The sequence below is a fragment of the Catharus ustulatus genome, chromosome 3, assembly GCF_009819885.2.
Source record: "Catharus ustulatus isolate bCatUst1 chromosome 3, bCatUst1.pri.v2, whole genome shotgun sequence".
NCBI lineage: Eukaryota > Metazoa > Chordata > Aves > Passeriformes > Turdidae > Catharus > Catharus ustulatus.
The window spans coordinates 43693585-43706518 of NC_046223.1; the positions used below are offsets into that span (position 1 = coordinate 43693585).

The following is a 12934-nucleotide window of genomic DNA, read 5'->3' on the forward strand; positions in this document are numbered from 1 at the left end:
ATCTCGTTATTACCACAGACATTTATTTGTATAAGCATCTGCTAAAAAGTGTGCCCACTAATGAAAATTTACACTACAATTTCTTTTGCAAATTAGAAGGGAGTTTGTACCATGCATTTATTCTCCAGGAACAGAGACCTCAATGCACCATGCCCGTTCTCTCATTCTCTGAATTACTTCCATTTGTAGGCACTGATTGTATTCTTGTTTCAGCTTAATGGTGTGTTTACCAGTGCCTATGTCCTCACAAAAAGTCTGTAGTAGATCCAAAAAGGTGCAGGCTGCCTTGTTCATTTAAAATTAAATCTTTAATGCTTTGTGGTCCTGCAGCCAAGGAATTTGATGGATTTTTCTGTGACTGGTTTAGAAGGCTAAGCAGGGGGTAGTGGAATAGGAAGCCTGCAACCTAATAAAACTGAAGGACAGAAACTTTCTAAAAGACCAAGCCACTCTCTTCACAATGGATTCCTCAAGTAAAATCTTGTATTTTTACAAAATTATATTGCTTGAACAAATGTTCATAGTCAAAAAACAGCTGGGCATCAAACAGGCAGTAGGAGCTGATAGGTCTCCTAATCTAGCTTAGGTTTGGTCTCTGAGAGCCAGAATCTGCCTGCCAGGGAGAACATCTGTCAGGAGTGCCTGGCCATCCCAGCGGCTGGCGGAAGGACCAGATGACCTCTGAGATCACTTCTAGCCCTGTCTGATTCTGTGGAAACAAAACTGTTCCCAAGGGGGAGGCAGAGACAGCTGCCCGCTCGGGACAAAGAGCTGAGCCTTCAGGAGCAGCTGCTGCAAGGAGTTCAGATGAGACAGCACTTTCCAATATAATGGCATGAAATGACAGATGGCACCTTCCACCCTGCCATTATGGTGAGGAAGGATCTGCGCACGAGGGCTTCCTGTTTTGCCATCCTCTATTAGGTCGTGTTGGAGAGGATTAAAAGCACCCCTCTGAACTTTCAGTCAAAGTGCTTGTGCAGCTGAATTAGATTAGAATCACCGTGCTGGCATTTTGTTACATAAAAGTATCTGAGTAACAATGAGAGAAGGGAGACGTGATCTCTGCATGCTTCTGATACTGTTTTATCAGGGACTTTTTAAAAAACTGATACAATCTGTTCTGTTGCACAATACTCCAAACACTGTGGGAGGAAGGTGCCTTTCTTGCTGGTGGCCTTTTCCTTCAGTGCAGGACTTTAAACAGACAGAAGCTGCACCATTTCATACATAGATAAGGCAGAAAATGCATAGGCTGCAGGAACAGAATTGATCTTCACTCTCCTTCCATCTACACACACACACATCATTTACATAAATTGCACAATTCAATTGAGCAGAAAACTATTTTAGGAAAAAATCCACTTACAGAAGTGCAAAATACATTTGAAAAGATGAGAGTTTTAGTACAAACTAAGTCTTGTCATGTGGTTGTGTATAGAACTGAATACCTGCCATTGTGTTTGTCCACAGAAAAGTTAATTTGCTTCTCTAAATAAAAGGGTTTAAATACTGTCCCCCATTCCTGAAAAAATTCTTCATGAATCATCAGTTTTTTATTTTCATTTTGCCCTCTTCCATGATAAAATGAGTAAGAGATGGGTTGTGCTTTCCTTGCTGTGCAATCCATCTGCCATTTTCACACTACTAAGCAGGATAAATGACCTTAGAGGGAAACAGATTCCTGCTTTGGACAAATTTATAAGGTGTATGTTCAATGTGATACATTCACTTTTGGTCCCTATCCTGCAAAATCCAAGACATATTTTTTGGTGCTGGTATGTGGCATGTTATTATCCAGTGGATGTTCTCAATGGGAAATGTTTTCTTCCTAGTTATGACTACACTTCTATTAGCTTTTGATTTTCAGTGATCAAAAGAACACTGTAGCCCTACTGAGAGAAAGAGAGACTATCTCTACTGTAGCCAAGACATGATACATATGTGGCTTTGATGGTTAGAACCAAAGCTTCATTCTGGAAGTGAAGTGAGAGACCAAAGAAAGGATCAAAGTTAAGGAGTGATGCATGTATGACAGCATCAGATGGGCTGCAGCTTGCCTGGCAGGGAATCACTATAAAGGTAACACCCACAGATGTTTACAGAGTGAATAAGCAGTTCTGAGGAAGGAGTGCAAGGTGAGTAGAAGTGCTTCTATGTTGTTGAGGTTTTGTTCTGTTTAAATCTGTGAGATGTTATTGAATTTGTTTACTGAAGATACCAGTGGTTTGTAGTATTTTTTAAGAAATGTTGTTCTGCAAAATGTACCAGTGCTTTCTACCTCAAAGTCTCAAATTGTCAAATAAATATCTTATTTTTTCTTTTAGATAGCTGAAAGTAAGATCAGCTAATGTGCCAGTTCCCTTTGCTCCAAGTTTTTTACTCATTTCAGATTTATTTTGGCACACAACAGATGCAATAACTTCAAAATCATAATAAGGGATTAATGATTTGCAGTATATACCCCTAAAAGACTTTAGATGTGTATGTTCCAGAACTGCATGCCAGTGAGGGGCAGAATTAAAGCTCCCCTTAGTATAACAAAGACTTTAAACATGTCACCTTTAATATGCACATTATCTGGCTCCTGGCATGTCTGTTTCATATCTGACATTCACAGTGCTGACTGACTCCTAACAACCTGCAGCTGAAAGGACTTAATGCTTTTCATCTTTCTAAGCAGACACGAACAAATTAATCCTCCCCCAAATCCTGGAATGGTGGAGATACAATCATTTTATGGAGCCACATATATGACTTGCTCAAGGTCACAGCAGGTCTTACAGCCAGGATTAGGATTCAGGTCTTAATTCAGGTCCCCAGTCCTGTGCTCAGAGAGGCATGGCACGCACTTCCATGCAGCGAAACAGTTCTTTTGCCTAAAAAACGTCCTCAGAATTACAGTTGGAGATTGTAAGAAATCGAGGGGATCATCTGGATTTATTTCAGCAGCAGCCAGCACATGTAAAAACTCTTAAGTTCACACTCTTATGCTTCTATGTAAAGGAATTTAAACCACATTTTTACCCAGGGGAAAAAACCCAAACAAACCCAAACAATACCTATTATTCTAATGAATAGCAATTAAAACATCATTAGCAGTATTCCCTAGCTGCTTTGCAGACCTGTCATTTGTCTACACAGAGCTCCAAAAAAGCTTTACAAATTTAGGGCAGAAGATCATGTTTAGGAAAAAGATTTTATGAAGCTCCTTATGTTCATATCTTCTTTCTTGCCACCTCAGTAATACAGTAATTACTGGAAAGACTAAGAACAGCTAAGAGGCAGGAGAGAAAATGGGAATCTTGTTATACACAGACTCCTGCAAATATTAACTGCAGAAACCTGAGTTTCAAATTAATTAATAAACAAAAATCCTATTGATTTTTAGCAGTGGAGGAATGCATTAGTTCTCTCTCTTGCCACATTAATTTTTGCAGAGCTCAAGAAGAGTCGGAATAATCCCAGCTTGTGGGATTATTTAGATCTTTAAGAGATGTAGTCCTGCACCAATTTGTATTTTATAGCTTTTGTGGTTGTATCTTGAATTGACCTTGATACCAAGTCACCAAAACAAGTATTTTGTGACCTGTTTGTCATCACTAATTTCTTTCTCACATTTCTCCAAACTGAAGACAGATGTTCGTATTTAAAAGCTTGGATTTGTGATTTTTAAAAGCAAAAATGAATCAAAGAACACATATGTAAGAATATCTGTGTCTTCCTTCCAGTTTTGAACTCCACAGAGGTTTCCTTATCAACAGAGGTTTCCTTATCAACTCCAGATGGCACTGCAGTGCTTAACACCACCCGGCTGGAGAGGGCTCAAGGAATGCAGAAGCAGGCGAGCCCCAGAGAAACAAGGGCCTGCTTGTTTTATGAGAAATCAGCTAATGGTTTTCCAGTACAGATGTCCAGCTTTACTTTCAGTTTGGTGAGGGCTGGGGTAACAAATGGCAGCTTATATGCCTCTGAGACAGGACTTGTGTGGAAGAAAGGGCTCCCTTGTCTGTATGTGCAGGAGGTCACAAGGGTAGTAGCCCTTGCACCAGCAAAGCCCAATGCAGCACACACTAATGCAGAATGAAGGGAGAAGCTCTGCTGTTGCACAGCTCTTCCTATTCAGTGACTAATTCTATCGCTGTAATATTGGTAATTCTGCCTTTAAAAAGTGTATTTTTAAGGCTCTAGTGCAAACCATTGTAATGAAGTTACTGGTATTTTTTCTAGGGAAACTCATAGACTTTACTGCTTGGAAGACATCTTTTGCTATGTCGTCACTTGGACTATTACAAAAGTGTCTGCAATAAATACTACTCTTCTTTCATGTTCATAATTTGTAAACTTGGGAGTAGAATGGGATGTTTTTATATTTGCTTAATGATATACTCATAAACATCTATACTGCATATTTTCTTAGGTATTTTTTTTTGAGATGGTATCTCCTTAGTTTTATTGCTACCTTAATTTTGTAGAAGTCTGCCAGACTCCTACTTTCTCTTTTAACCCTCCTGAGCTGTCACTGTAGTTCTCCAGTTTTGCATACACTAATTTCTAAATACTTGCTACATGGCGTATGAACCTACAGAAGTTCCCAGCTCCCACTGTGCAATCACTGAGTCATTGCTCAATCCAAGTCTCAATAACACCCCTGGTTCTTTTGTGCATTTCATGCAATGGAGTTCTGAATTTGCTCCGTAGGTCACAATATCCCTTTTCATTCCAAGCAAAACTCAAAGAGTTTCTATAGGTTCACCTCCAGGCTGCTCTATTTTTAACTCAAATAAGTCCTCTCCTATAAGTTAATGAAACAAATGATGACACATAGAAAAGACTATTTGCCATCCATCTTCCAGCACAGGTAAATTTTTCATTACAAAAAGTTTATGGAAAAAAGATGAGTTCAAAAGACAAAAAGAGTAAAAGCAAGAGAGATGTGATGGTTTTAAACAGACAGAACCTTAAAATAGTCTTGGTTCCCTCTGAAGCACCATATGCTTCCAAAAGCAAAAAAAATGCACTCATCTGGCCCCCCCTCCCCAGTGGGTGTCCTTAAGCTCCCCCTAGATTATGAAATATTAGTGTATTTGTCATGTTAGTTTTGGTAAATGAATAACTTTAACACCAAACAATGCAGAATGCCCTACATTACTAATGATGCCTCTGAAGACTGAGATCCTGTACCACACCTGCTTTTGTTCCACAGCTCTGTAGCTTTTAATTGTCTTCTCTTGCTTCAAAGTTGTGTAAGGGCAGTGGTGGCTCCTGGCAGCATTACAGAATGCATAACTAACTGATACATTATCTGTGTATGTGACACAGTAGGTAAACACTGCTTCTTTCAGAATGTGTTCGTGTGTGTTCTGAACACCACTCTAGGTGTTCTGAAAAAAAACTCAGAAAATATCTGAAATCAGTTTTTAAAAATTCAAAATAAAGTTTAATTTAAGAAGACTGTCCTCAAATAAAATTTATATACATTGTATTTACAATTTTGCTGCTGACATCATGTTTACATATAATAACATGCATTAGTTACACTTAAATGGGCTCCAGTCAACCTCTAGACTGAAACCAGTGCCAGACCAAATATCTGGAAAAAGCCAAACAAAAATCCCCTTTTGGAGGATATAACCATGAAACATATAGATGACACACATGATGAATAATAATAATAAAAAAAACCTGTAAGCTAAGAAGAATAAACCAAAGCACTGTTGTTACATTGTTAGAAAATAAAAATTGGCATTAGAAATCAGGCACATTTTTCTCAAGAGACATCCAGAGTTGTAGTGGATTGACCCAGTCTGGATGTCAGATGCTCACCACAGCTGTTCTGTCACTGCCCAGCTAGGCACTGGGGAGAAAATAAAAGGAAAGGCTCATAGGTTGAGATTAAGGATGGGGAGAGTTTAGTCACCAGTTACTGTCATGGACAAAACAGACTCAAGTTCGGGTAGTTAATTCATTACCAATCAAATCAAGAGTCTCACATATTTTAAAACGTTGCAGTTTGAGTTTTTTTGCTTTCTCTGACATGCTCAGGAAGTTGCAAAGTGTAACACAAATGACAAAAGTGCTGTCAGCCTTTGATTTAATAAAATAACCAGCAACCATTTGCTTTTCTGATCAAGTAATTTTCATAGGATGGGCAGTTCCATCAGACAAACACATTCAATATCTTCTGTGATCATAAGCTAGACTTACTCTAAACCTGTTGGGGATTAACTTGAATGTTAATTTGCAACATGATGTTGCAAAATGGTTTTTGATTCATTCCGGAAAACTCAAGACATGAGGGAGCATCAGAGGAAAACAAAGAATGGAAGTAATCCCAATGGATAGTACAACTTTCCAGAACTCAAGCAGGAGAGTTAAATATTAGATGGAATGAATGGAAATTGGTCTGCACAAAAATGGGTTTGTGTCCTTATTACGGTCTCGTGGAAACTGATTCTGTCAGTTCCTTTGTGAGCCACTTAGCTCTCCTTTTGCCTGCTGTGGAAGAAGGTGCAGAACTTCTATAAATGTTTCTTCATTAATTTAGGCCTAAGCATTTTTGTTTGCTTGTTTATTTTTAAAGTACTACTCTATTGCTGAATGTTTCAGTTTTTGCTTCCACTAAATGTACAGCCAGACGAGGATTGGGTGTGGGAGATAGGACTCAAATGCAGAAGAAGCAGTTGGGGATCAGTCCAACAACCCTGCATGTTGGGGATCAGTCCTTTCAACCTCTCTTCAGCTTTCAGAACAAAGCAGCATTAATGAGATCACACAAAATTTCAAGGCAGTTTAAACCTATCATTCCTAGAGATTACTCTAGAACTAGATATTTTATTAATTTGGATTGTTACACAAACATTCCAGAGAATGCAGCTTGGTTTTCCCATTGTAGTTTCACTCTGGGATACTTGCCTTTTCTCTAATAAACTATTTGCAAATGTTCACTTTTCTCTTTGAAAATCTGATTTTGCGGAAATATAAATTTTGGCTTTTACATTTTTCCACTGACTCCCTTCCTCTTAAGGGAACAATTCATCCTCCTCTCTCTGCCAAAATGCACTGATTGGTAGCAGGGCTGGGTTTTTTTAGTGTACCTTTTTTCTTACAGCCACAGCTATCCAGCCAGATTTATAAAACTGTTAGGCTAGTGAGACATTCATATTTTTAATGGGAAAATAAACAACCAAGGCTGAAGTTTCATGGCTCAGCACAGTAAATAGCCAAACTTCTAACATTTTCTTGTTATCGATTACCTTCTTTATCCCTATGAAAACAGTGTTTTTGGAGCCTGCTGGCAGAGATCATTCTTAGAAAATTATCATCATGTTGTTGGTATTTCTTCACTGGGCTGACATTTCAAACATCCCATCCCATTTTCTGGAACAAGCAGACCACACCATTTTCCAAAATTAATCCAAAGAAGATGGCAAACCAAGGGAGTATTCGGTTCAAGTTCAATGTAACTGCAAAAGAAAACAGAACAAATTTATCATGTACTATAGAAATCATGTGAGAATTCATATTAATTTGTGTGTATAAGAAATCACACAAAATTGTAAAAAGTCTCCATTCCAAAGAAATCAGTAAAATTAATATGAAATTTTAATGAATTTTAATATTACTTTTTCAGAATCTCAAAAGAATTCTATTTTACAGTAAATTCACGAATACAAGCCGCACTGAGTATAAGCCGCATCTCTGGGTGTTGGCAAATATTTCGGTTTTTGTCCGTAGATAAGCCGCACACGAATATAAGCCGCTTTGTCGTTCGCAGCGAGGACCCGCGTGCAATTAGTAACAGAACCGCGGGAGGGCGGGGTTTACTGGCTGAGCTAAGGCTGTGCAGGCTCGGCCCGCTAGGGGCCGCTGACGGGGCCAGGTGCTCCAGCCCGGTGCTGCAGCTCGGGGCCGGCCGCCGCTGCCCCTGGGCTCGGTCACCCCGGGTCGGCGCTGCCCCGCAGTGGCAGGCAGGGACGGAGCTTCCCCCGCTCCTACGGCAGCGGCGGCGGGCGGGGACGGAGCTTTCCCGCGCCCGTGGCGCCGGCGGCGGGCGCGGACAAAGCACCCCGCCTCCTCCCCGGGCCGCGGCAATGGCGGTGCCCCCCCCACGTCCTCCCCGGGCCGCGGCAGAGGAGGAAAGAGAGCTCTCCCGCCTCTCTCCCCGCCCCCCGTGCTGCCTGCAGGGAGCCAGGGCAACACAGTAACACTGTAACAATCACGGAGTGCCGGCTTTTACTGGCAGGTGCTTGGCTCGGCGCCCTGGCTGGCACGTCTGGGGTTGTAAATGTCAGAAAATTATTCACATATTAGCCGCCCCCGACTATTAGCCGCACTTCCGGGTTTCCACCAAAATTTTTGTCAAATTGCTGCGGCTTGTATTCGTGAAATTACTGTATATTTCAATGATCCATGAGTTGCCTCAAATTGTAACAGATGGATCCAGTGGATATAATACCATATGAACAAAGAGATGATGGTGACATAAAAGGTACTTTTTTTCTTTCTTGTTAATTTTTTTTTTGGTTTCAATCACTTTTTATTAAAGCTTAAAGAACACAGTTTTAAGCTAGAGATACTTCAGTCACATATTTGATATAGATTAAAAAGACAACAATAATAATGACTTCTGTAACATCAGCAGTCTCACACATATTCTGTACAAATAATGCAGTTATGAAAAAAGCAAAAATGTACCTCTAATTGCCTGAGAGTTTGATATCAAGACAAACACTTTTATAAATGCAAGGCACAAAGGTGTGTAGTCGTGCTCCCAAATAACAGCTGGAATTAGCAGAAGCTTTCCATAGGTGGACAACAGCAGTGCTTTGAGAAGTAAAATGAAGTCAGACTTTCTTTTCAGCATCTCAGGTGTCATCCACCACAAGGTAATAAAAATGCCAATGAAAAAAGAAGTTTGTTCTAAAAGGAAATAAGAGGCGTTGGAAAGAGAGAAAAAATGCCAAAAATCAAGTCCAGTTCTGGAGGAATTTCATTAAAATGACATGTCCCAAATGCAACTGAGTTCACTTCAAAAGCCACAGGCAAATACAGATGTTCTCTATCCCCATCTCAACAGCCAAATATTCCTTAAACCAATTCAGTATCATGACATTCAGGATAATTCTATCACTGGATTCTACCTGTAGGATTATCATATTTGTGATTTCTGACTCCAGAGAGCACAGGAAGTTAAACATAAGAACCTCTTCACTTTTTAGCAACAAGAGAGCAGTTTTCTCAACTGTCTGTTAGGCTGTAAAACAAAATGAATCCTTGTCTTCTTTGCAAAAGGAAAAACCCTTTTCATCCTGCGTAAGACACATCAAGGTGAAAATACCATTGAGCTATGAGACTTTTTTTGAAACCACTCCTGTGATGTGCTGCCATTAATGCAGATGTCAAAGAAACTCCCTCAATAACTGTAATAGATGAGTCACTATTGAAAAATCAGTTCAATATTTTTGCTGACTTTACAAAAACCTACTTCAAACAACATTAGACAATAAATGTGTAAGAAAAATGCAAATATTAGTGTGCAAGTTTGATTTAAACACTATCATCTAAAAAAGTATGAGAAAAAATGTTTTGACCACCATAGAACAAAACTGCTCCCCTGCCTTCAAGTGTAATCTTTGAGTACAGAAGTATTTACTCTTTATTGTTGATGACACTGGTCTGTATTTTAGTGTATTTGAAAAACAACCCCAAACAGACACAGCTTTTCCCAACTGTTGACTTTAGTAAGGCTGTATCACCTTAATGAATAATGAACCTTGAAGTCAACAGGAAACATGGAACAAGACAGGGCTCTACACTGATCTTCAAACTATGCCAATAGATATCAGGCAAAGATTTCTGAATATTGCCATTTTTCAGTCTCTTCATATCTAATGCTGACCGTATCAGTCTGACCTGTAATTAGGATCAAAATAGGCATTTGCATTAAATGCAGACAGATTAGAGAGATCTGTGTAATTGTGTAACCATACTGGGTTGGACATCACATCCATTCTGTATCAATTTTTGCAGTATGGGCTTGAAGTTCTTCAGTGCTTAAAGAGTATATAATACATACCACCAATCTTACCTAAAGAAGCTATGCCAAACATTCTATAAAAATCCCATTCTTTGGCATATCTGATTAAGTCATCAGGATCTGTATTTTGGCTTGAATCCTGTAGTTGCAACCACCTGATATAAGCTTCACAGAGCAAACAAAATACACAGAGCTTCCCATGAATCTGATAAATGAAAGAATAATAAAAGGAGTAGTAGTAAATCAGCATAAATGAAGCATTAGTATAAAATCAGTATTTAAAGTACATTTCAACACCTCTACACAAACTCTGTAGTTGTATTATTTTTCTTTAGAATATAAGCAAAATTACTTCTGTTGAGCCACTAATTAGCACACCATCCTTTTAACATCTGTTAATGTGATAGTCAAATTACAACATGTCCAAAACTGCATGAAGAGTTCTGTACAGAAGAAGGTATATAACTGTGGTTAAGGCCTGATCCATATTATTTTAAATTGGGAAGGTTGTTCAGCTAGGAATGAAAAATCAAAATTGTGCCATCACTAGTAGAATTATATTATCTAAAATTTCAGTTGAAGGGCAATTACTCCATTCAGCAAACTGGACTAAGTACCCTTGTTTCTCTTTTTCCCTGGGACAATCTCCATTAGAAGAAACTGGTAGTTTAGTTATACCAAAATATTTCTTAGTTCATATAAGGGCAAGGCACCAAAAATAAAGGGAGCAATATAACCAAACAAAACTATTTTAAATATCTTCTGAAGTGACATCAAAAATTATGTTGTGAGGCCCAAGAGTTAGCATGTTTCCACATCATACAGTCTACAAGCCAGTGCATATATGAGGTGACTCCTGCTTTTATACAGATTTAAACAAGCCATAACAATTTCTGTGCATGGATTCTACTTTTTCCATTGGAGGGCAAGTTATGCCAACTGTACATACATGCACAGGCTTTGCCACTTTAAAATCCAATTCAATCTATTTGAATAGATGAACTTTTCACAGACAGTCCTTCCAGAAGCCTCACAGAAAACATCATTACCAATCTCCAGAAGCACCAAATTAATTAAAAATATTTAGACAGATTTATGCTTGAAAGATGAGGCAAGTGTATTTATCTACACTGCTTGAACTGGAATGGCTAAGAGGTACCAACATGAACACAGCACATACCTAGGCTTAGAGATTTTGCTCTAGATTAGCTTCCCTCTCCTGGGAAATCACTCCTTACAGTAAAAATATGCAATACTAGAAAGCTACACCTCTAAACTCCAGCCTGGCCAGCCCAACTATGTAATTCTGCATCAACAACACTTCAAGTGAAAGCCACCCTCTCTTGGCTCTGGCTTTGAGGGCATGGCTAATTACACAGGGAAAAACTTGTGAGAAATTAGTACAGTAGGTTTAACTGCCACAGTACTGATAACTTGGCATGTTATACTCCTATTGCTCATTTCAAACAGAATTGTTTCCAGAAGAAATTTAATTTGGAAATTAATTTGCAATTAGATCTTTTACAGTGGAATTTAGCACATCATGCTTTTAGCATCAATTAACGTGATAGGCAGATTAGAGGGTGTAGAAAACTGCATGAACAGCTCTTTGCAGTTCCTTCTCTTTAACATGTAAGATAACTTTGTATTTGCTGGTAGTGCAGCATCACTTCTGTGTAGACAGAAGCTGTCTGAGAAACAGGGAGTTTGAGATTCCATGTGTTCTATTCATGGTTCAGCTTGCTGAAATCTGTGGAAGTGCGGGAGATGAACAGTCTTTAAAGTTTTACAATTATTACAATCAACTTAGCAAGCCTACATATATTTTAAACAAAAAAAGTCACAAGGTAGAGACACAGCAACTTACATTTATCTTTGTATTGAAAAGAATGTGCCTGTATGCTTGTGCTTTGCATAAAACGGCATTAATCAAGATGATAACAGGATCGTACTCTATGTATTTATCCACAGGTTTCTGGCAGGATTTCTGAAAATCACAAAATAAGAAAAATTAGGGGGAAAAAAGGGAAGAATTTATAAAATTTTCCTCTGATCATAGTATAACTGGATAAACACAAACTACCAATTCAATTAGTATTATTAGTCTTTCCCTAATGTCATCTTCATTTTCAATACAATTTTAATCCATCCAGAAAAATTGCTTCTCCTCCCTTGGTACAGCAGCACACACTGACTTCCCTTATAAAACAGAAAGATTTATTATTAATTTTTACAGGTTTCAGATGAAGATTGATAATGAACTATGCAGGAATGGACTTAGTTATCATTTTGTGTGCAAAAAAACAAACTACTTTCTCAGGACTCAAGAAACGCACCTGCATCATACTAAAGGTTAAATGATCATGACTCATCTACTGGGTATTTTATTTGTGTTATTTTGGGTATTTTTTAGAAAGAAAATTAATTTCTTCTATCACTTCCTTATTTTCAGATATGCTTTATCCTCCTACCTTTTTCTTCCTTTCAAGGAGACAGTAAATGTTTTTTGCAGTTGCATTGTTCTTCCTACTGTTAAATTGTCTGGATGTTTCAACCAGTTTTCCATCACTGAGCAAACACCAATACATTCAGAATACTGATAATGTAGTTTTCACACAGATCTACAGCCAAAGAGTCAGTTGCCACTAAACACTGGCAGGACACTAGACCATCACTTCTCCAACCCATCTGCTGGTTCCTGCTGTGTCTGCTAGAGAGATTGTTTCACCCAGACCACTGGGAACTGCTTGTTATCAATCCCCTCCAGCTTTATTAACTTATCTACCTGCTGATCACTCCTTGATTTGAGTTAGGGCTAATAAAAGGCTGTTATACTGTGAGCAGGAGTGTTAAATAATCTCAGAAAAGGCTCATCTAGCAGACCTGAAGGTTCTG

General features: G+C 38.7%; 1 protein-coding gene across 2 annotated transcripts in view; it reads right to left on the minus strand.

The window, feature by feature from the left end:
- Positions 1–12934, minus strand: part of ARV1 (ARV1 homolog, fatty acid homeostasis modulator) — a 32478-nt gene that overhangs the window by 11210 nt on the left and 8334 nt on the right. The window contains exons 2-6 of one of the 2 annotated variants that reach the window (XM_033054116.2): positions 11907–12026; positions 10091–10244; positions 8698–8922; positions 7257–7466; positions 5402–5857 (exon numbers count right to left, since the gene is read on the minus strand). In XM_033054116.2, the coding sequence (XP_032910007.1) occupies positions 7360–7466; positions 8698–8922; positions 10091–10244; positions 11907–12026 (606 nt within the window). In that variant the 3' untranslated portion in view covers positions 5402–5857; positions 7257–7359. Of the gene's footprint in view, positions 1–5401; positions 5858–7256; positions 7467–8697; positions 8923–10090; positions 10245–11906; positions 12027–12934 lie in introns of those variants that run through there. The other variant, XM_033054118.2, reaches the window with a different exon arrangement.